Source organism: Talpa europaea (assembly GCF_964194135.1).
Source record: "Talpa europaea genome assembly, chromosome: 7".
Taxonomy (NCBI): Eukaryota; Metazoa; Chordata; class Mammalia; order Eulipotyphla; family Talpidae; genus Talpa; species Talpa europaea.
In genome coordinates this window covers 51883912-51908678 of record NC_140074.1, presented here as the reverse complement: position 1 = coordinate 51908678, position 24767 = coordinate 51883912, and the positions used below count along the sequence as shown (strand labels likewise).

General features: G+C 47.4%; 1 protein-coding gene across 2 annotated transcripts; it reads left to right on the top strand.

The window, feature by feature from the left end:
• Positions 1-5596: 5596 nt before the first annotated feature.
• On the top strand, positions 5597-23758 carry FBXO10 (F-box protein 10; the record flags this gene model as incomplete). 2 transcript variants are annotated; one of them, XM_084237328.1, is made up of 10 exons in its annotated part: positions 5597-6181; positions 7216-8049; positions 9758-9907; positions 11911-12047; positions 16213-16283; positions 17900-18052; positions 18943-19212; positions 20117-20430; positions 21574-21755; positions 23584-23758. In XM_084237328.1, 10 exons carry the CDS (start codon positions 5597-5599, stop codon positions 23756-23758), a joined length of 2871 nt encoding a protein of 956 aa, XP_084093454.1. The 2 variants fall into 2 exon arrangements, with proteins under 2 accessions (XP_084093454.1, XP_084093453.1); XM_084237327.1 differs by having other exon boundaries at positions 17804-18052.
• Between the last annotated feature and the right edge of the window lie 1009 nt (positions 23759-24767).

Sequence of the window (24767 nt, the reverse complement as noted above, 5' to 3'; positions counted from 1 at the left end):
GAGTCATTGAATTCAGCGAACAGTATACACATTACCAAGTCCTTATGCAGGGGCAGCAGAGTAACTATTGTTATCCCATAAGCAAGGTGACAAAAAAGAACCAAGAACATAGCTGGAGGAGAGGGCCTGAAACTGAAGTGCATCTAACCCATGAAGAGTGGCCCAGGCATCAAAGTTCCTTCCCCACGTGAATAATGTTGTAATGAGAAAAGCAACATTCAAATTAGGAAAAGAATAATTACAGGCAGAGTCACCCACGACCTTGGGAAAAGCCTGGGAAGAAGTTTGGGAGGAGTGTGGAGTGAAAAGATATGAAATTATGCCGGAACAAATGAGTCATGTGAGTGTTAAAATATAAAAGGGTTAGCTTAATTTCACCAGAGGTACTGCTGCCCTGTTCTCCCAGTGCCACTGGATTAATGATTGGCATTGTTGCCTGAAAGAACCAAGAACCTGGGAGAAAAACAGAATCCCAATTTCCTAGCCCCTGGGGCAAGTGGATGTACTATTGAAAGGAATAGGTACCTTCCACTTACATTCTCCTCTTGTCTTTTTTGGCACCCTGTATTTCTTTGGTATCTGTCACATGTCTTTCTGTGATAGAGCTTTTTACGGAGTGGGTAGAGGAGACACTGTAAGTCTGAGGAGAAAGCATGAAGAAAGGCCCATCTAAAAGAGGTGTATTGGAAGAGTCAGGCTCAGGTAGGACAGATGTCAGAGATGAAGCTCAAGAAACAGATAAACTCCATACTAAACTTTATCCAGAAACCATGGGGGAACCGCTGCGGAATTTTAAGCTGACAAGTGGTATGACCAGATTTATATTTTAGAAAACTCCCCACGACAGCTGTATATCAGATGGATTAGATGGAGGCAGGACTGACTGGTTCCAGGGTGGCCAGTTAAGAATCTATTATAGTAATCCAATCTAAAGATGGTAAGGCCAGAAATAACACAGTGACTGAGAGGGCAGGGAGGAAAGGATAATTTGAGAGTACTTCAGGAGGCAGGAACACAGGACATTAGAGACTAACCTGGAGAGAGAGAAGAAAGGAGGTTCCGTTGGGTTACTTAGTGGGGCAGCTGGGTGGAAGATGACAGTGTCACTGATTGGAACATGGAATATTTTTGGTAGGGCAAGAGTGGAGATAGATTATATGTACAGTTTCTTAAAGTGAGATAAAGTTGACATACAATAAAATGCACAGAAGGGAGGCATACAATCCAGTGGTTTTTTAAATGTATGTACCCATGTAACTGACATGCCAGTCAAGATATGAAATATTTCCTTTATCCTCTAAAGTTTTCCTTGTGACCTCAATCCCTAAACCATTGGCAAACACTGTTCTAATGTTAATCACCATAGATTATGTTGCCTGTTTTTTACTTCACCTACGTAGAAACCTATGATACCTTATCATTGTGACTGGTTTCTTTGGCTCAGTGTATTGTTTTTGTGATCCATCCATATTAACTGGGTTTTTTTTTAAAGATTTATTTTATTGATGCCTACAAGAGCTGGGTGTAGGCCAGAGATGCAGAGGGGTGGTGGAGAGACACTTCACCATAGACAGAGTGGGGAGCAGAACAGGTATATCTACTGAAATACACTGCTGAGGGGAGCAGCAGGCGAGACAGAAGACATCTGCTGCACCATGTGGGTTAGCGCCCTGGCCGGGGTTCGAACCTGTGCTGCAGTGGCTGCGGATTGCTTCATAGTGCTAATGCTTAACAACTTTGTGCCACCAGGGAGGCCCTCTTTTCATTTTCTTTGACAGACCAATTTATAAATTTTTTCTTTGGTGATTAGTGCTTTTTGTTTCAATTACCTTTGCCTACCTTAAGGCTGTGAATATATTTGCTGTTTTCTTCTAGAAGTTTTATAATAGGTACGGTTTTTATGTTTAGGTCTGCAATCTTAAGTTAGTTTTGCATATGGGTCAAAAGTTCATTTTTGGCGTATGAATATCAAGTTTTCCAGCTCTATATGATGCAAAGACTTCTTTGCTCTTGAATTTCATTGATTTTTTGTCAAAAAATAATTGACCCGTGTATGTAGGGATCGGTTTTTGGACCCTATTTTTCTTGTGCCAGTACCACATTGTCTGTTGCTGATAGGTTGAGGGTGTCTCTAATTTATGCTGCCATTTTTTTTTAAAAAAGAGTGTTGAGTTTTATTCTAGCAGGTGTTTAAGTTACTGGCAGATATGGGCATGGGTGATTTAGTGGACAATGAGTGGAACATGTGCATATAAAGAAGAGCAAAGCTGTAACCTCCAAAATTAAAATAAAGTTTAAAAAATACTGGCAGAACGCTTTGCTTCTATCAGGTTTGTTTTTCTCCTTCCAATTTAAATTTATTCCTATGGTATATGGTTTCAGAGTCTCAGGGTGTACATTTCATATTCTGGGCTGGAATTTCCTTGTCTCCCAGATGTGCATGACTCAGTGTCACTGTGATGCCTTAGCAGATAGTCTCTTTTTTTTAAAGATTTGTTTATGCATACAAGAACTGGGGTACAGGCCAGAGGTGCAGGGGCTGAGAAGATTCACCAGAGACAGAGTGGGGAACAGAATAGACAGATGTACTCAAATATACTGCTGAAGGGAGCAGTGGGCGAGACAGGAGAGGTCTGCTGCGCTATGTGGGTAGCTCTCTGGCCAGCCCGGGGATCGAACTCGTGCTGCAGAGGCTCCAGATAACTTCATAGTGCTGTGCTTAACCCCTTGCGCTACCAGGGAGGCCCCATAGGTAGTCTCTTCTTGCTCTGTGCATGTCTAGCTTTCCACCAAGAAACAGGCCACCCACCCCACTCCTACTCTGTGCCTCTCACTCCATCCTGGCACCTCCCCAGATTCCAGCCACTTCAGCAGCACAGAATGCAGATGTACCTGCTCAGTGAGACTAGCACTGAGCTTGGGCTCTATCTCCCTACACCACAGTGAGAAAGTGCCCAGCATGAAAGTTGGGGTGGTCATGACTCCCCTTCATGCTTTGCTTCCCTCAAAGATCACAGTTGTGCACAGCTTGCTCTTCAGTGCCCAAAAGCATATATTCATTTGTCTCATATACTTTGTCCAGCTTTATGGGGGTTGTTTGTGGTAGAAGGGAGAATCCAGTTGCAGTTATTCTATTCTGGCTTGAAATGGAAGTTGAAGTTCCATTTTGGATAGGATGCTGGGGTTTTAGTGTCTGTGGAACAGCCAGGCAGAAATGCCAACAGGCAATTGGATGTTCGTGAATGGTACTTGAAAGAGATACCGGAGCTAAAGATTCAGATTTTGTAGTCATGAATTTATGGTAATTGAAGTGGTAATTGAAGCCAAGGGAATTTGTATGATCATTTAGCTACAGAATGATAACTAGATTAAGAGTGGTGAGAGAAGGAGTAGAAGAACGTTTTTCTCTCAGAAACCCTGAGGTGTGGCTAAAGAAGTAGGTGGGAAACAGGAGATTCAGAAGGTACAGAAACCACCGTGAATAACGTTTCAGCTGGGGGTGCAGCTGTCAGGAACCAGCTTTTTCTAGTCCTGCTGAGGACTTGGTAAAAAGTCTTACTGTGCCATCGTTATGACAAACCGTCATACCGTAGAGTTCAGACCACATCTGTCTTGGGGAAGCTCAAATTTTCCTCAGACAAAAGCACACATTTGTGCTTCTACCTTTCTTGGAGCTTAGGTAGCTGACAACTATGATCTTTAGTTTTATAAAATTGGGAGGAAAACCAAGACCCTGCAGAGGTTTCCAATTCGATAAAAGTCAGCTGTGAAGTCTGCCCTGCTTATTTTTTTTTAAATAATAAATTTTATTTTTATATTCCCCCATACAACTGCACATGCCCCATTCTGACCCCAATCCCTCCCCTCCCGGCCCCCACCCCCCAAAAAGTGTCTCTGGTTCATAGTTTTTTGTTGATTTTGATTTTCACTTTCTTATAGTTATTCATTTTCCTGGTCCCTTATTTAAGTTTTCTAGATTCCTGCTATGAGTGAGACCATCCGGTATTTTTCTTTTTCTTTCTGGCTTATTTCGCTGAGCATGATCCCTTCCAGCGCCATCCATGTTGCTGCAAATGGCATGTGTTTATCTTTTTTGAATGCTGAGTAATATTCCATGGTGAATATGTACCACATCTTCTTGATCCAGTCATCTATTGGGCATTTGGGCTGTTTCCAAAGCTTAGCTATTGTAAATAGTGCTGCTACTGCCCTGTTTATTGCTGCCGTTGTCTAGACCTTCAGGCTTGGACATTGCTCCGGGTCATCTAAGTCAAGCCTGTTGTTGTTTTAGGTGGGGACTGACACTCATAAATAAAAGGGCTTTAATTGAATATGAATAACAGAAATCCAAAGAAGCCAGCTTAAGCAAAGGCGAGGTTGTGTTGTAAGAGTTTGGAGGTAGCTGATGGCAAGTGCAAAGCTGAGCTTTGAGAGTAGACTAGATCTTGCGTACCATCAAGAAGCTGGGATGTCCCGGGCCCACCCTGCAACATTTTTCTCTGTCTCTGACTCATTCTTCTCTGACATAGACTAGCATCCTCTGTAACACCACCACTACCCTGCTGAGAATGGCTACCAGCAACTATAACTGGTTTATGGTTTACAATTTAGGAAATCGGGCATTCATTCTGCTCCATTCAGATAAGAAGCCAGATTCTGCCACTGCAAATTATATTCCCCTGGGGTTCAGTGGCCAAGTTGGAGCCACCTGGCATCCAACAGTTGGAGTCAGGGGCTGGGCTAGAGTTGTTTTGCACACATGCTGTGGGGTATAATCAGATGGCATAAATTGTTGGTGGGAGGACAGATAATTTCCAGAGAAAACAAGGGTGCAGGTGGCTGGGCACCCAGCCCAGTAGATGTTTAGGACACTTAGGGTTATGTTGGTAACTAGTGGCAGAGCCAGGACCCAAAACCATAGCAGGCTTTCCTGAGGCTGTACCACATGGGCGACCATGGTAATTACTTAATCTGGAATGAGGAGAGATGGGCAGACAGACACTCATCGTCTCTGTTCTTGTTCCTATCGGTGTAAAGATATGGAGGTCCCTTCCCTGGGAGTGTGTGTGTCCAGAGCTCTAGAAACGTCACAGACAAAGGTGGGTTCCCTCTGCATTAGTCCATGCTCTTTGGGTTACAAGTCACAGAAACCCAAATCAAACCAGCTCAAACAAAAGAATTAATTGGAGGTGCATTGAGGTACCTCACAGACTTAAAAGAAAAGGTGTAAATTCCAGGGACTCTTTGGGAATTGGACTCAGTACCACCAGGACACACACATAAGTCCTCACTTTATTTATTTTTCAGTTTTCATCTTTCATGTCTATTCTTCCTCCTTGGCTTCTGGTACCAAGATTTCTCCACCACTTGGGGGATCTGCCTGCCTGAAGTTCTGGGGTATTATCCTTACAGTATCTGACCAAAGAGAAAGGAGTCTTCCCTTCTGGTCCCAGTAGGAAAATTGTACAGATGGATTCCAATAGAGGGGGATCAAGTCCTCTGATTAACTGGACTTTGTTCACTTGGAATATTTTAACAAGGTGATAAAGCAGGATAGACAAAAACCTCATGTTTTGTGTCTGTCTTCCAGGTGACTATGGAGGCTGGAGGGCTCCCCCTGGAGCTTTGGCGCATGATCTTGGCCTACCTGCACCTTCCCGACCTGGGCCGCTGCAGTCTGGTGTGCAGGGCCTGGTACGAGCTGATCCTCAGTCTCGACAGCACCCGTTGGCGGCAGCTGTGTCTGGGCTGCACTGAGTGCCGCCACCCCAACTGGCCCAACCAACCTGATGTGGAGCCTGAGTCTTGGAGGGAAGCCTTCAAGCAGCATTACCTTGCCTCCAAGACGTGGACCAAGAATGCTCTGGACTTGGAGTCCTCTGTCTGCTTTTCTCTATTTCGCCGGAGGAGGGAACGACGCACCCTGAGCGTGGGACCAGGACATGAGTTTGATAGCTTGGGCAGCGCCTTGGCCATGGCCAGCCTGTATGACCGAATTGTGCTGTTCCCAGGTGTATATGAAGAGCAAGGTGAAATCATCCTGAAGGTGCCCGTGGAGATTGTAGGCCACGGGAAGTTAGGTGAAGTGGCCCTGTTAGCGAGCATTGACCAGCACTGCTCAACCACGCGCCTGTGCAACCTCGTCTTCATGCCAGCCTGGTTCTCACCCTTCATGTTTAAGGTGAGGGTCTGCATCACATGTTTGGACTGTTGAGTCCTGATCCTGGACTTTGATCTCTTCTCAGTGGGTTGATTACTCCTTTTTTGTTGGAAATGAGAATTTACTGTTGTCCTGATGCACATACTCATAAGTTCTGTACAGCTGAGAAATAGGCACAGGGATCCATAGAGGCCTTCCTGGCAAAGGTATATTGAACAATGAGCCTTGGATTTGAGGCCAAAATTGCTGTATATTTTGTACTTCCAAATTGGACCAACTGGAGCCACAGGTTGAGCAATTAGGTGGGAAAGCCAGGTTCAGGAGCACACCATGGGTGACAGGCAGCAGAGAACATCTCAGGAGCTCATGGTGGCAAGCCCTAAGAGAGCCAGAGAGGGGAAGCTCTGCAGCCTGTAAACCCAACACTTCAACCCCATCCTGTGACTGTCAGAGAGGGTCAGGAATCTATCAGAATTAGTTACTCATGAGCTGGTACATTATTTATGTACTAAGACCCTGAGCTGGGACTCCAGAAGTCTTGGTCAAATTGGGTTTACATGACAGTCCATGTTTGTAAAAACTCACAGCTCTCCCAGTCATCTGACTATCCCAGTGTGACCCTCTCCTCGTTCACCTCCTGTATTAGCATGTGTTGATTCCATTTCTTCCAGCATCCTCTGAGCATTTAGCTTCTTCCCTCATCCCCATTTTCATCCCCAACCAACTTTTTTCTCACTAAGTATTTCATAAGATTTGAAGTTTTTAGGAAGGATCCTGCCACACAGTATAAACTTTTCTGCCATTATCCATGTCCACTCTTGTCTCTCTTCTTTGGGGTTGGTAGGAGGGAAGGGCAGGCAATTCCCAGCTACCTCCTTCCAGTGGAGCAGCTCCCCATCTTCTCGTGGGGCCAGCTGACACCAGCCTGGTGGGGAAGGGAACAGTAGGACAAAGAGCCCCTCCATGCTCGAACCTCCATTGAGAGCAGTTAGAGTTTTGACCAGCAAAACATATCTCACCCCTGTTTTATCGATTTTCTCATTTTCACTTCCCAGACAACATCAGGTCATGTCCAGTTTGACAACTGCAACTTTGAGAATGGGCACATTCAGGTCCATGGCCCAGGCACCTGCCAAGTGAAGTTCTGCACCTTCAAAAACACCCATGTCTTCCTGCACAATGTGCCCCTGTGTGTCCTGGAAAACTGTGAATTTGTGGGCAGTGAAAACAACTCTGTGACTGTTGAGGGCCACCCATCTGCAGACAAGAACTGGGCTTACAAATATCTACTGGGGCTGATCAGGTCCTCACCCAGTTTGCTCCCCACAGAGGACTCTGACTCTTTAATGTCCCTGGACTTAGAGAGCAGAGACCAGGCCTGGAGTCCAAGGACCTGTGACATTGTCATTGAGGGCAGTCAGAGCCCTACCAGCCCAGCCTCCAGCTCCCCAAAGCCACGCTCTAGGGCTGGCTCACAGGAGGCAGAGGTGGGCAGCGATGGGGAAAGGGTAGCCCAGACCCCAGACAGCAGCGATGGAGGCCTGAGTCCCAGTGGGGAGGATGAAGATGAGGACCAGCTCACATACAGACTGTCCTACCAAGTACAGGGCCCACGCCCTGTACTGGGGGGCTCCTTTCTGGGTCCACCACTGCCAGGAGCATCCATTCAGCTGCCCAGCTGTCTAGTGCTGAACTCACTGCAGCAGGAGCTACAGAAGGACAAGGAGGCCATGGCACTGGCCAGCTCCGTGCAGGGCTGCCTCATCCGCAAGTGCCTCTTCCGGGATGGGAAGGGAGGCGTCTTCGTCTGTTCCTATGGTCGTGCCAAGATGGAAGGAAACATCTTCCGGAACCTGACTTACGCTGTGCGGTGTATACATAATAGCAAGGTGCTGCCTAGCCTTACTCTACAGATCCCTGAGCTGCACTGGGTCACCAGGACCTAGATTTTGATTGGCAGGAGAGCTCCTATGGCTATAAGCATGAAGGTCTTGCTGGGGCTGTTTTGCATTTTCCTAAAGAATCATCTTTTTCTTAAGCTTGTAACACTAGCCTCATGTTCATCATCTGATTTGAATAGGGGAAAAACTGTTATTCCCAGGAGAAAACAGGCCCAGAAAGGGAAGGTCAGTTACTCAGGGTCACACGCCATTTAGAGGCAGACTGAGGACTGGAACCCAGATCTTCCCCCTCCTTTCACTACATCGACTGCTTCTTGACATGTCACCCAAGTCCTAGTGGAAGGAATGAGAGAGAGTTCAGGGAGACATGATTATTGCCTTTGATTCCAAATCTGTGTGGGGTAATTGAGAAGGCTTCTCAGAAAGGAGTTGTCTATGCTAAACAGGAGTAGCAGGTAGCCAAGGAAGATGGGATGCATGTACTAAGAAGGGGGTGTGCAGAGTAAGCCAGAGAGCAGGAACATCCTGTGCTAGAATGTGGTTATGTGGCTGAATTCAGCAGTGGGGTGAAGTGGAGGAAGAGTTTGAGAAATGAGGCTGGGTTGGTGAGCAGAAGCCCCCTCACCCAGAGCCTGGAGAACCCCACTGAGACCTTGGGCCTGGCTGCTAAAGTGCTGTGTCCCTCCGTGGATGTGTCAGTGCCTTGCTTGGCAGGACAGTCTGCGAATCCCACAGACAGCTAACAGGAAAGTAGCTTGGCATGCTCCTAGGCTTGAGTCTCACCTCTCCACTAATTCACTGTGAGCTTTACCTTCTTCTTCTGTAAATGCAAACAAGCATTCTCCCCTTGCCACTCTCATCCAGGGTTTGTGAACTTCCAGTGCCATATTTCATCCTGTATTACTAGTAGTATACAATATATCCTGATGTAATTAAGACTTACAATTAAAACCATCTCTAGAAAGATATTCTAGATTTTTAATATAATTATGAAATATGAAAAGAAAATATAAAGGGCAATGTATCCCCTTAATAAGCTGTGTGCTGGATTTTGGTGCGTTGTTTACAGGGGACTTCCTTATACCAGTACTTCTGATTGTCTCTTAGTTTGGAGCTCCACTGCTGCTTCTACCCCAGGATAGTGCACCAGAAAGATTCCAAACAGGCAAGAATGGGCCTTTGTCTTACGAAGTGAAAGGGAGAGTGGGAGCCCCTCCACCCCCAATCCTCTGGTGCTTTCTCAGGCTGGTGAATTCCGTGCCTGTGGAAGTGGTGGATCTGGAACTTGATTCCATTGAAAGTAGCTGTGCCCTTGCACCCCTGGGAAAATCTTGTAACCCCAGTGTGTGTAGAGTTTGAAGACCAGCAAATCCCATCTTCTCTGAGCTGCTTTCCATCCCCCTGTCCAGTTGCTTTGTTCGCCAACTGTGCGTTAGGAGCACAGGGAACCCAGCTTCCATCCAGGTTTTATTAGCGAACGGATGTGAGCTTGGTGAGGAGCCTGAGGGCAAAGGCGGGAAGGGCAGGGAGACTGCTGAGCTGGTGAGCACGGTGGGAAGTGACTGTGCTGGCACTGAAGCGCCTCTTGCCTGTGGGTTGAACAGCATGGACCAGATGGTAAGGAAAAGAGTCGGCGTCCTCCAAGTGGTTTTTAAAAACCATGTGAACAAAACAAACGCTTTCTCTCTCCGTGTAGATCGTCATGCTCAGAAACGACATTCACCGCTGTAGAGCTTCAGGCATCTTTCTGCGCTTGGAGGGCGGAGGCCTGATCGCCGGCAACAACATTTACCACAACGCGGAGGCTGGCGTTGACATCCGGAAAAAGTCCAACCCGCTCATCCTGGTACTTTCTCTCTGTCTTCATGCCCTTTTCAGGCTGACTCTTGATTCTTTTTTGAGGATATTTAAATAAATGGTGCTGTCTGGAATTGATAATGCTTCCTGTTTGCAGTGCTTCGTTCCTGACGCTTTTCTGTCCCTGTGGCTCCGGGTCCCTTTTCCCCATGTGTTAGGTAGGGGTGGGTTTGGATAAGTCACTGCACTGCTGTCTCCTTGTGGGTCAGAAAGTGGACCAGAGAGATTTCTCAGGGCCCTCACTCAGTCCAGATATACTGTGGTTGACTTTGAATAAAGATACTATATCTGCCCTGAAAGACAGGTGGATCCAAAATGAGACAAAACAAAACACAAAATTAGCTCTTTTCTATGAAAAGGATATTTACGACACTAAGTTCTGAGAATTCTTGGATACTGTAAGGACACAGTTTGATTTCACACCAGCATGAAAGCCACGCAACTCCAATGACAAGTGACAAACAAGACCAGCCTCTTTACCTGCTCTGACCTTCCCTGATTAACAGATTTCCCAGAAATTGGGAAATGTGAGACTTTGTGAGCTTGGAAAAAATACCCACTGTTATGCATAGTGCCTACTGTATGCAAGGGATATTCTAAATACTTGTATATGTTTGTTTAATTATGACTTAGTCCTTACACAGCCTCTAAGGTAGAATTAATATCCCCATTTTATAGGTGAAGACATTGAGTCACAAAGCAGGTACAAAGGCACACTAATGACAGAACTGGGATTGGAATCACGGTTAACATTCTGAACCCCTTATATCGACACTGCCCTTACAAATGCAGAGAAAGGAAAATTCCTCCCTCTGTTTAAAGAGACATGTCTAGCCAATGCCCTCTGCCAACCCCTTTCTGTGTTTCTGCCAGGCAGCTGGTGTTTGATGCTTGGCCTTGGCTTAAAAAATGATTGCCGTTGTTGCCAAAGAGATAAGTGGAGTTTGGCTTCCCTTATGGGACAGAGGGGACAGGCCGGTTTAGCAGGTGGAAGTGGTGCTGGGGTGTTTCATTTCAGGCCTGGCTTTATCCAGGTGTGGGGATGGGCATGCCATGCCCACATCTCTCTTTCTCTGCACTTTCCAACCCTGTGAGGGACTTATTTGAGGATGTGGTTGCCCTGGTGAATCTGCCAAAGCTGAGAAAATATGCAAAAATGAATAAGAATAGGAGTACTTGCAGCATCAAATGCTTTCAAGCAAACTAGAACTTTGTTTCTGTGAAATCATTTTGGATGAGAGACAGTGAGCTTCCTGGTATATGTATGGGTATATGTATGGGATAATGAACAATTAGAGTGAAACGGTTTTATTATAATTTAAAATTTTTGTCACTATGCATAAACAACTGAGTGGGCAACAGAAAAACTAGGTTTGAAATCTGGCTCTGTCGCACACATGCTATGTGACCTTGGATCTGTTTCTCCATTTGTATAACAAGGTATCAGGCAATCTTATTTGTATGGTCCTTACAGTCCATCTCTATGGCCTCATGCTCACGTGACACAATTTCTCCACATATCCTCCCCTGAATGAGGAGAGAGGGCAAGAAGCCAAATCTCTTATGAGGAGAGAGAGGACAAGAAGCCAAATCTCTTAGGACAAAGCCCTTCTCTTAGGACTATGCTTAGCCAACAGGGTGCTGGGAGGAGGGCTCACTGAGCCCTGGACAGTGGCCTGGCCAGATAATTGTGTGTTTGGAGGCTTTGGGTGGGGATGGGGGTGGGCGGTGCTGTGCTCAAAAACCTTCAGTAGCAAGGTTTATAGATGAAGTGTCAACCACATCCCAGTGGTGGGGCAGGGAAGACACCTATCTTTAGATCCTCCCTGGTGGGTTTTGGGGTATACCCCTGTGCAGGAAGGCCAGGATAGCCCCACAGTCCACTCTGTCATGTACTAGGGGCCTTCCAGGGACATTGTTTTCTCCACTTCTCACCCTGACTTCTTGCAGGAATATCTGACCTGTTCTGTGGTGTCTCTTGTTCACCTGCAGTGTAACCAGATCCACCATGGCCTTCGCTCTGGCATTGTTGTCCTTGGCAATGGGAAAGGCATCATCCGGAACAATCAAATCTTTTCAAATAAGGAGGCTGGCATTTATATCCTGTACCACGGAAATCCAGTTGTGAGGTATGTGTTGCTGTGTCCAGCCATCCTGCTTGTTCCGGTCCCTCTCACCTTTCTGTTTCCCTACTCCCTGTTTTTGTTTGTTTGTTTGTTTGTTTTTTTCCTGTTTCAAAATATTTCTTGTTTCTTGTTGTTTGGAAACAACTATAGAGATGCAGGCATTATCCCATAACAGTGACACTGCTTTGTGCTTCTGCGTGCCTTTCTGGTTAACTGCAGGTAGCCATTCTATTCAGCAAACAGGCCCAAGCCCTTCTAATAGTGAGTATGAAGGTAACAAAGGGTCTCTGCTTCCTGGGCACTTACTCTAGCCTGGAGGGCATATGTGCCCCCAAAGTAACCTAACAGAGAGAAGACATAGAAGTTTCAACTCACCTGACAACTCCAGCCCATTGATAGTGGCTGCCTGGGATACCGTGTTACAGTTGGGAGGCTGCAGGTGGCCTCAGCCTGCAAGCAGGACATAACCAGTCTGTGGGCCACGGGTGGGAGAGACAGTGGCAGGATGGAAGTGTGTACTTGCCATTCCTGCTCAGGTGGGGCAGACTGTGAGGGATGCCATGGACGTGGAGCAAGAGAGGGAGGGAAGTTTCTGGCTAGGGGACGCAGGAACATCCTCATTTAAGGGGTGGCACTGGTGTTGGGATCTGGGTGGAACTTGGACTCTCATTGAGATGGGGATTGGGCCTTCCCAGTATAGGAAACATAAAGAAAGGAAGCCAAGCACAGCAGATTCAGGGCTTAGTCAGCAAACAGTCCTTGTGTCTTGAGAAAGAGTATGACAAAGGTGCAGTAGGGGTATAGAATATTTTAAATTGGGATGGTCCCTGAAAATCTTGGGTCCTGTGGTCACTGCAGGGTGACACTTTACACCCCCCTGGCAGTCCATCTCTGCCATGCAGTGTGTTGGGTGATGGAAAGCAAGTCTTGGCCTGGCTGACGAAGGCCTTCTGTAGACCAAGCTGAGGAAGGTGGATTCTCTTTAGATGATAGGGGAAATTATTGAAAATTTGTCCTTGGCAATGGGAAAGGCATCATCCAGAACAATCAAATCTTTTCAAATAAGGAGGCTGGCATTTATATCCTGTACCACGGAAATCCAGATTCACACAATGATGTCTGTGCTTCAGGAAAATAACTGGCATTTACCTGCAGCAAATATATTCTGAGGCTTTCCCCAGCATTATTCCACAAGTCCTTTCCCATCTTGTTGTATGACCTTTGTATTTATGACTTTGGAACATTTCAGAGCATGTGTTTTGATAGTCCCTAATTTTTTGAACCCATTACTATACTGTTCGGAATCAACTTTTCACTGTTAAAGCTCTTTTCCATCCTTTGCATTATTGCCTTTAAGATAAGAGTGTTTGTATGTCTGCATGTTACTCACTTAACACACATTTAAGTGTATGTAAATATGGGACAGTGATTTTAAGAAAAGTATATAAAAGCAGTTTCTACTCCTTGAAGTAGAATCCAATAACCACAGGGAAGACTCACCAAAACGAGCACTTTATAAGGTCTTCATACAGAATGCCAGAGGATCCCAGCCAAGCTTTCAGCTGAGTGTGTTAGGGAAGAACAACTGAGTTCTGCTTGAAGGGTAAATAGGATTTCATGGCCTGGTAAGAGGCATTCTGGGCCTTGAGACAGTGAAATCTAAGATATGTCTGGGAAAATGCTAATCAACATGGTGTGTCTGTGCACGAGACGCTCAGGCGAATTGAGCCAAAGTTCAGCCTCCACAGGAAGGTGGAGCTGGAGAAAGTGGGGGGGGGCTAGATGCATGTGTGGCAGGTAAAATAGCCCTCCGCAGGTGTCCATGTCCTAATCCTTAGAACCTGTTATTTTATGTGACAAAAGGGACTTTGCAATTGTGATTAAGGACCTTGCATTGGGGATATGGTTCTGGATTGTCCAGGTTTCTCAATGTAATCACAAGGGTCATTGTAAGCGGGAGGCGGGAGACAGAGGCAGAGAAAAGGAACCATGACAACAGAAGCCGGGGTCAGCATGGTGACGCCACAGGCCAAGAAAAATGGGCAGCCACTAAAATCTGGAAAAGATAAACAGACTCCCCTTTAGAGCTCCAGATCCAGGTCAGTTAGACTTTTAGTTAGCCTGATAAGACCCATTTGGGACTCCTGACCTCCTAAACTGGAAAATAATAAATTTGTGTTATTTTGAGCTACAAAATTTCTGGTAATTTGTTATAGCAGCTATAGACCAAGCTAGAAGTTGAGACTTTAAAATCAAATCAGTGTCTTTGGTTCTTAAAACAATCACTTTGAGAGAGCAGGTTGTGCTTTTACCCTTTATGTTTCTTTGTGGTAGGATGTAGGGATCTGGGGGAGGATACAGAGTGAATTTCAAAATCTCTGAAGTGACCTGAATAAGGCAAACCACAGCATTTTTTTTTTCTTGCCAGTGAGAGTTATATAACCTATTCCATCTCTTTTTTGCCTTGGCTGCAGAGAAACACAGGCCTCCAGCTGTGCTCATCTGCAGTAAATATCCCCTCCTTGATTCTGCTACAAAGATTGGTCCCCTTTTTTTTAAATGCTTTCTGATAACTTTTTTTTAAAAAAAAAGATTTATTTATACAAGAACTGGGGTACAGGTGAGAGGTGCGGGAGGGTGAGAAAATTCACCAGAGTGGGGAACAGAACAGGCAGATGACCGAAAGCACTACTGAGGGGAGCAGCAGGCAAGACAGGAAAGGTCTGCTGCGCCATGTAGGTTTCTCCCTGGTTGACCAGGAATCGAACCCGCGCTCCAGAGGCTGGGTCAGCTTCATGAGCTGTGCTCAACCCTCTGCACCACAGGGAAGGCCTCTGATACCTCTTATCTTTATTCTACTCACCCTGTGTATACACACATATCTTTATCCAAGTGGCCACAGACCCTTTGTAAGTTAGATTTGTATTAAAATACACCAGTCTGCCTTTGTTGCTATGTCATAGCTATCAGCCCCCAGCCCAGGGACCACATCTGTGAATTTTAGAAACCTGTAGTAACCATCGTCAGTTGACAGAACTTTACCAGATCAAAGCCAATTTAGATCTGAGGTGAAATATGGGGATTTTTAAGCAAATAATTCCACTTTTTCAACTCCAAAATGCATAGTGTAAATGAATTGATATTTGGCTTCCCCAGAATCAACGTAGATACTGTTTTCCCCCAAGGAAGTAAACCTTTTGGGCCCTGCATCAGAAAACAGGGAAACATAGTCAACCAACTCCTGTTCAGTGACATTCTATGGGGTGTCAGGCCCTATGGGAGACTCTGAAGGGCCAGATGACACTTCAGCCCATATCTCTCAGTGACATGATGGGAAGTAAGACCACCACCTCCTGAGAAAGGAGAAGGGTCCTTCCAGTAGGCAAGGGAAGTGCAGCATTCCTGTTAATCAAAATAACAAACCACAGATGTATATTCTCCAGGATAATCCATTTCTGCTAAGGTCCAGAACTGGCTTTGTTTTTACAGTTAACCACCACTCGCGCATCTGGTTTTGAGTTTCATTCACCAGGACTTTGCGTGGCAGTGAGGGCCATGTGTCTTTATAGTGCCCTTTCTCTTCCATCGTGGCTCCCCCATGCCATGAGCTTTCACATTCGTGTTGTCTGATGTTTTTGAAACTCCCTTTTTGAAATCTGGCTTTCTAAGGCATGTCATTATTTCACATCATTCAAATACACAGATGATTAACAGAAAATAAGGTAGAGTAGCTGTAAAATACAAACAGAAGATGGTAGGCTCACTACAGAAAGTCTCATCCAGGTTTGGACATAGATCGCTCCCATGCAAATGTAGCATTCTCTTTGGACTTCTTGACACCGCCAAGACTTTACCTGCAACCTGTGCACGTGATAGCACCCTTTAATAAGGGTGTTTATATGTGGATGACGGTCAAGAGAGTCCACAGAGACTTGGAAATTGTTAGGCTTACCTGACATAGTTGTGGGTTGAGTTTTTGGTCAAAGTGTCTGAATAAAAATTAAAGATTTCTTACTGCCAGCACTTCAGGACTTCAGGACGTGCTTTATGCCCTTGTGGACTTGAACCAGCTGGGGAAGCCCACAGAAGGCATTCACCTTGGATGGGCATTGTCTGAAGCATGACTGATCTGGTCTCACCTCTTTGTCTTGTTCTCCTTCCATTTTAGCGGGAACCACATTTTCAAGGGCCGCGCGGCCGGCATAGCAGTGAATGAGAATGGCAAAGGCCTCATTACAGGTAGGGGTGGGAACTGCCTGGAGCTGTGACCAGTCCAGCAGCCAAGTCAGCATCTTGGCTTCACCCCTGCCCAGCCCTTTCCCTGCACAGACTGGCCTCCTTCTCTGAATAGTGGGCTAGGGCTCGGGAAGCTGCTTCATATACTGGCCATACTTATCACACACAGGCCTGGGAGGGTGTGACTGTCTGCTCGTTGCCAGACTGGTGCTTACAGGGTCACACTGGGTGGCTCATATAACACTGTCAAAAACATGCCACACAAAGTGACTGAATCCTCCATCCTGACTTTTTACATGTGTCTGCCTGTTCTGGAAAGCCACCCTCCTTCCCCTCTGCCCTGCCAACTTCTCATCCTTAGGATCTCACTTAAGTGTCACTTCCTCAGGGAAGCATGCCCTGAATCCCCCCACCACCACCATTACACACATAAACACTCACTTTGTCTAGAAGGCCTGCTCTGTGGGACATTTTACTTCATTTCTTAGTGATCTGTTTAATGTCAGTCTCCTTTGCTGTCGAGTGGTAAATTCTATGAGGCAAGGATCAAGTGTGTCTGGTACATCGATTTAGCCTCAGCACAGAGTACAGCCATATCTAAGACATAAAAGCGATTTAGTGACTATCAGGCTCCCCCTGACTGAGTGCAGCCTTCTTTATTCATCAGACATTTATTGAGCACAGGCTGTATACAGGAACCAGGGACACAGCAGTGAACAAAAGAGATACCAGCCCTTCTCCTGGGAACTGACATTTTAGGAGGAAAAGCAAAGAACTAAAGAAGAGAAGTTACACCTGAGGGTCATAGAGTTTCATTCACCAGAGTGTCAGATGGCGATATTCACTGCAAGTGATTGTGTGGTCAGGGCGGGCTTTCCTGAGAAGGTGACATGTGAGGACCTGATGATGGGAAGGAGCCTGGAAGAGACCAAATTCCACACCAGACTGCCTGTGGGAAGAGACCCTGCATGCTTGGGGAGCAGGGACCTCCATTGCTTGTGTGACTGGAGTGTGGTGAGTGAGGACGAGGGATATGAGATGGGGTCTCAGACAGGACAGGACTGGTGACTCACAGGGTATCTCAAGCCTTTGCTTTCTTCCCTCCCTGGCGCCAGGCAGCAATGTCCCAAGACCACCCCTCTGACTTGTGGCCCTTCAGCCCACTCCTGGAGAGGTGCGGGAATGGAGAGGGAATGTGCAGTCAGGGCCCAGAGCTGAGGCTGAGCGGACAGGCTGGAGCCTTGCAGGCTTGTGTGGGGCTGGCAGGAGTCCACCTCTGAACCGTCCCAGAATCAGCCCCAAGGGTGGACATCCCCTGCCTGGCCATGGTCCAGGCACTCTAAGGCCAGTTTATTCTTGGTCATCAGTGCTCAAGGCCATGGGGTACAATGGGTAATGGTTTATAGGAGTGCATGAGACAGACACAAGCCTTGTCCTGGGGGAAAGGACAGAAGACAAGTCCTCAAAATGTCAACGGCCACACTAGATTTGGGGTAACTGACTGCTGACAGGGTCGGGCCTAGGCATCCCGTCCAAAGTGTCCTTTCTCACCTGTCCAAATCTTTGTTGCCAGCACAGAGGTGGCCCTTGGATATCTACCCTCTTTTCTGCCTCCACAGAGAACGTCATCCGTGAGAATCAGTGGGGAGGCGTGGACATCCGCCGCGGAGGCATCCCCGTCCTCAGGAGCAACCTCATCTGCTTTGGCTATTCAGATGGTGTGGTCGTGGGGGATGAAGGCAAAGGGCTGATAGAAGGAAACACCATCTATGGTGAGGACACATCCTGGGGAAAGGGGCTTGGGATCAAGAGCAGCAGGGGAGGCAGGGAGCCCAGGTTCTATCTCCTGCTTGTGGGTGCTGAGAAAGTCACTGCCTTTCCCTGGGCCTCAAAGACCGCATCTGAAGAACAGAATGGATCCAACCCCATGAGCTCAGCAACACAGAGAGCTTTATCCCCACCTGAAATAACAAAAGGCAGAAGTTGGAATTAAGCTCTGACATGAACATCTAACTCCTCTCATCCTTTCTTTTGATCCAGAGAACTGAAAATATAATGGGGAAAATAGGATAATCAAAGAAAGAAAACTCAGTCACTTTGGGACTATGGGCCAAACAGTAATCTTTCTGAACTGTACCTCTAATCATGAGATAATAAGGATGACATATGTATTCAGGCCTGATGTCTGCTAGGTCCTATATATGCATTATTGCATGACTGCTTTCTGAGGTTGATACAGTTATTAACCCTATTTTAAAGACTAGGAAAGCACAGCACAGACAGGTTCCCCCCCTGCTCAACATCACACAGTTAGAACATGGCAGGTCTGGGCTTCAGACTGAGGCCACCTCGACCTCTGTGCCAGGAGAGATCTGGTCCCTCTGGACTGTCATGAGGGGTCCCTCACGCTTATGGTCTGAAAGTGTGGCCTTGACAATCCCAGAGCACTTTCACGCTGTGGAATGATGCCAGGCATGACTGAGCTAACTGTTACTATCCTCTTGTGTGAGGAGAAGCCTACAGCCAGAGCCATCGAGTAAGTTGTCCAAAGCCAATAGCAAATCAGGGACAATCTTCTAGACCAGTATCTTTTTCATTTCCCCACTTGGGGAGACACTGGGTGCTGCCTCAGTGTCAGTGACCAGATCCTTTCATTGTCCAGCTAATAAGGGCTGTGGTGTGTGGATGATGTCATCCAGCCTGCCCCATGTCACCAGCAATCACGTCAGTTACAATGGCCTGTATGGAGTGGCAGTGTTTAGCCAGAAGGACGGCTCCAGTGAGTTCCCTGGAGGCCATGGGGCCCAGGAGAACTTCAGCGAGGACGGGGATGCTATCCTTTGGGAGACAGAGCTGGAGAAGGATGATGACCCGCTGCGCCGGCCAGTCACCATCGCCCTGGTGGAGTCTAACAGTATTAACCACAATGGAGGTGAGGGCCCCACCCCTACCCTCCCCCCAGACCCTGCGCAGGGGCCTCTGTGCTCTCTCTCACTGCCTTGTGGGCCCTTCACAGCCACCGACCTAATACCCCAGCACCCTGGCCTTTAAGTTCCCTGAACGTGAATCCTTGCTTGCTTGCTTGTACCTCCCTACTTAGCTCAAGTTCTCCTGCCTGAAATTCCTGCTCTCCCCTCTACACATCCCAAACCAATTGACCTTCGCAGGGTCCCTTTGCACACTCCATCCTCCTCCTCTTGACTGTACCCTCCCCTTATCCTCGTTGGTTACAGGGTCTGAGAATATACTGGTTTTTGGGCATTTTATCAACTCTGATTGGCTGTAAACTTGAGGAAAGGGACTGAATCCCACTCCTGTCAGTGCCCCCTGTACCAAATCCTACATGTGGCATACATATTGCTAAGCAATTTGTGAGACATATTTTTCACATTTTAACATTTCTAATGAGAAGCGTCTTGTAATTAATGGCACAATAGTTTAATTGGCAATGATTTTTTATTAGATTATGTTTTAAATTCACGTTATCTTGGTAAAAGTAAAAGGCCTTTGATGTTTCTTAAATTGAAAAAAATTATTGTGGAGTTCATCTAACTCCAGAGCTCCCAAACTTGTCTGGTTGCCAGAATCAGTAAGGGGGGCTGATGGAGGAAGGACTGGTAAATAAGCTTCTGGGCCCTGGTAATAAGCTCATTTCTCTGGGAGTGGCAGAGGGCAGAGAAGGTGGTGACCGGCAGCCCCAGCCTGCTTGTCTGAAAAGTGGGGTCTATCCCCTCCCAGCTCAGGTTTCCTCCACACTTCTTTCCTGGGGTGCACAGTTCCAGGAAGGCTTTCCTGACCACTTGACCACTTTGTGCTCTCTCTGCTCCCACCTGTAGCCTCAGGACTCTATGTCCAGAGCAATGAGGCGCTGCACGTCATCACCAATGTGATCCATGCTAATGGAGACAGAGGCATCACTGTGGCCCAGAGCAGCCAGCTCACCCGTGTGGCCAACAACAGCATCTCCTGCAACCGCCAGAGTGGGGTCAAAGTGGAGGCCCAGTGCAAGGTGGAGCTCCGGGGCAACGGTATCTATGACAACAGAGGCCACGGTGTCATCACCAAAGGTGACAGCACAGTTGTCATTGAAAACGACATCATTGGCAACCGGGGCAGTGGGCTGCAGCTGCTGCCCAGGTCTGACACTAAGGTGTGTATATGTGCGCACGTGTGATGGGTGGTTCCAGCACAGGCACGGCCCCAGGAGAGCCCTCATTCTCTCTGTGCTGAGAAGCAGGGCTTTAAGCACTCAGCGCTGCAAGGGATATCATTCCTTCTGCCAAAACACAACCTGGGAGATGCAGGTGGGGCTTCACAAGGGAGGGGACGTGTACACTCGGTCCTGAAAGATACAGGAGTTGCCACCTGAGGAATCTCTGGGGTCTCCAGGTCAAGGTCAGGGCTGTTTCATCTCTTTTCCCCTAACAGAATAATCCCACACAGGAACTGGTATGCAGTAAGTGCTTAAGGAGTGAAGTCTCGCTTTGGGGCCTTTGCACAGTCTACTTCCTGTATAACCAGAAAACCCCTTCTTCCCTGTTTTCTATTGGGTTGTTGGAAAAGTCATGACATTATGTAAAAATATGACACGATTTTTCCAACCCCAGTACTTCAGTCCAATAGTTTGACTGTCATTTCTGGAAACCCCTTCTGACCACCTGCCACCCCAGACAGTTTGAGGCCATGTCCACCCCTGTCTCACACAGCACGTCCCACTACTTGTTCCTTTGCTTGTCTCCCCATTAGGGCACTGAGCTCTGAGCTCCATTTTTATGCAAAGCACTGTGCTGGGTGCTCGGTAGGGTTCAGTGTTGAACTCAATAGACCCGCCCCTACCCTTGTCATACTGTGATCCCTGAGCCTCAGTTTGGCTCTGTGGCTTCATAAGTTGGTAACTTAGGCAAGGAGTAAAGAATTCCTTGTCTTGCATCTGAGCACTGTGGGAGCAGAGAGGGGAGGTGGGAGCATGCTGTCACCTCTGTTGCATTGCCAGTGGCCCTGGCTTCTGACACCAGCTCCCCTCATTGCCAGGGCTTTGCACACAGTTCCTTCTTCCTGGAACAACTCTCTCCCTCTGCACCTGATAAACTGCTGTTTACCCATCACCCCTGCTAGCCCTCCCAAGCACCCCCCCCCACCCCCAGCTGACCTCAGTATCCTTTCTCTGGGCTCCCATGGCTCACTGCTGACCTAACATCTCTTACCCTCCAGTTTTATAAATAGTGGTTCACTTGCCCCCCTCCCCAAGGCTGGGAATCTCTGTGGTGTGACCATCTCTGACCACCTCTCCTAGGTAATAAAGAACCGGATCCATTCATTCCGGGCCTATGGCATTGCAGTGCGGGGCCGTGCCAAGGCCCTGGTGCAGGAGAACATCATCTTCCAGGGGAAGACCAATAAGACCATCTTTCAGCAGATCTCAAACAACCGAGAATGCATCATGCAAAACAACAAGTTCTTGGTCTTCAAGAAAAAGTAAGTGTTTTTAGTGCTTAAACCTACCTTCTAGAACCACAGTGAGTCACAGACCCAGTGATTGCAGCTATATTTGTTCCCTGCAGTCCTGGACTCTGATCAGATAAAGGCCTGGGCTGAGGACCTGCGCCTGACTGCATGGGAGGGAAGGGGCTTTGAATCAGGAATACGAGGCTTCAAAGATCAGCTCTGCCAGTTACTATGTGACCTTGGGCAAGTGACTCAACATCTCTGAGCCTTAGTAAAATCCAGTCACTCTTAAATTGGAGCACCAATTTAAGATAAAATAAGATCATGCACGTAGCAGGATATCCGAGGTATCACAAAATGTTCATTGCTGCCACCACTGTTGTCAATCACGTTTAGAACCTTACATCTGCCTCAGACTACAATAACTGCCTTGCACACATCTTCCCCAAATCCTTTTCCCTGTTCCCCATTTTAATAACATCTCTATCCATTCTGTTCTGGCAGCAAAACCTTTGGCTCCTCCCCCTTCCTCCCCCTTCCTAGCCCTTTACCAGGTCCTCTGGATTCTGCTTCTAAAACGTCCTCGTATCTGGTACCTCCTCTCCCCAGCTGCCGCCACCCTAGTTCAGGTCCCAGTATCAGATCACCCCCTCTCCCCCAACTCCTACTGAATTACCAGAACAGCTGTTCCAGTCTTTTATGGATTAACTCTGTTCTGATTGGCTGGTGCTTTGCTAAACTTGGTTATAAAAATAATTATCAGTGTTGGTGTTTCTCCTGTCCTGTAGCCACAGCCTCTTACCTAATCTGACTTTAGGCTACCACCACACCCCCTTCTCCATCTCCCCCACATACATATGAAACATTGTTGCTGACCTAAGCAATTTAGGATCATGTATGTGTGGGAGAGGATTCCTTTCAATTCAAACAGAAAGCCATGACCAAAGCTTCTCTGACCCTGATCCTTTATCATCTCCATTAAGAGCTAGAGGAACTAGAAACCCACCAATTCAGTCCCCTGTAGGTTTGCACATTCTAGCCTGTCCTATAGAACTCTTACACAATGTAGTCTTGAGTTTGGCTTCTATGCCTTAGCCTGATGCACCCGAGTTTCACCCATGGCATTCATCTGTCATTCATATATGAAGGTACCACAATTTATCAATCAATGCATGAGCTGAAGGGCATTTAGGTAGTTTCTAGTTTTTTGGGGTTTTTTTAAAGATTTATTTTTTATTTATACAAGAACCGGGATATAGGCCAGATGCGCAGGAGGGTGAGAGGATTCACCAGAGACAGAGTGGGGAGCAGAACAGGCAGACTGACGAAACACACTGCTGAGCGGGCAAGACAGGAGAGGTCTGCTGTGCCATGTGGGTTGCTCCGCGGCCGGTGGGGATCGAACCGGCACTGCAGAGGCTGCGGACAGCTTCACAGTGCTGCACTCAACTGCCTGTGCCACCAGGGAAGCCCCTAGGTCGTTTCTAGTTTTGGGTGATTATAAATAAAGCTTCTATAAACATTCCTGGTCATGCTGCCTGGAAAATAAAAGGAAAAAATAAAACCACTTACCTTATCCACATCTTAATTTAAAGATGAGGAAATTGAGGCCCACAGAGGGAACTTGTCCAAGATACATGTAGAATTGAAGGCAGCGCTGGAACTAGAAAATGCAACTATTGCCTCTTGGTTTCCCACATCCCACCTCCTTGGGCTTTCACTAACTTAAGAGACAGAGGTGACACTAAGATTAATAAACACCTGGATCCTGTGGTCTTGAGTCAAAGGTAACATAGTGCAGGGCATTCAGCAAGTGCTGTGGACCCTAGGTGTTCATCAACTCTTTTTCTATCTCCAGGTCTGATACATGGCGCCTGGTGAATCCACCAGCACGGCCTCACCTTGAAAACTCTCTCCGAGGCCCCTCTGCAGCCCACAGTGGACAGAAGGTGACAGCCATGGCCACCAGGATCACTGCCCTTGTGGAAGGGGGTTACCACAGCAACCGTAGCATCTTCTGCACCATCCTATAAGGATGGGGGCACCTCACAATGGGCTAATGGGGGGCACACTGTCCAAAGACTCCAGGAGCAGTGACCACACACCCTGCAATCAGGCTTGGCGCTGATAGGGGCTCAGCCATGCCAAGAGGTGAGATTTTCGGGATGGAAGCAGTAGTATTGCAGGGGTGCTGGGCCCCTCTCCATCCTTATTCACCACCCCACTGAGAAAACAGGCTCTCACACCTCCTGGGAACTAAGTACAAGGTACCTCTCAAGCCCTTCCACTCTACAACTGCCTCAGCAGAAAGGGACTTGGAAGTGATTTGTAAGGAGAAAAAGGAAAGAGTTGGCAGGTTTCCAGTCACTCAGACTCTTGTAGAGATTGAGTTCAGGAAACAGATACTGAAGCGTTGGTCAGGGTTTTCTGTTTGGGTTACAGGGAACTGCCTTTTACACACACCAAACCCAGACTCTTCTCAGGAAAGAGCAGATTTACTCCTGAAGGAGGGCAGTAATTCCAGTGAGGTGGGAAGAGATGACTGCCCCAGAATTTTCCCTTTCCTAGACCAGCCTGTGGAGGGGAGTCGAGCTTGGTTTCCTTGAGGACACAGTTCTTAGACTTGGACATGAATGTATCTGGAAGAAAGGAACTCGAAAGGGAGCCCCTTTTGAAAGGCTGCCACAGGGATGATAAGGGGCTTGCTGAAAAGAGGAGGGGCCTGTGGAGAAGGCATCCTTTGAGCAGCTTGGCTGTGCAGGTAGGTGCTCCTGGGCAGTGCAGGGATGCATGCTGCTCCACGCTGACCTCCCCAAATTCCTGAACTCAGGAGGATGTTAGCTCTGCGCCTGCCACACAACGGGGATTCAGTTCCCCTGCGCCCACCCCCATCAGCTGTCCCTCCTGGGCACCAGACTGGTGGAGATGGAAGTGCCTCGGGCCCCCATCTGTATCCATGTTCTCGTGGACCACTACCTGCCTTCACTGACCCCACCGTGACTTCCCCATTCTGTGCCTTGGCTCGTGCTTGTCCCTCTTCCC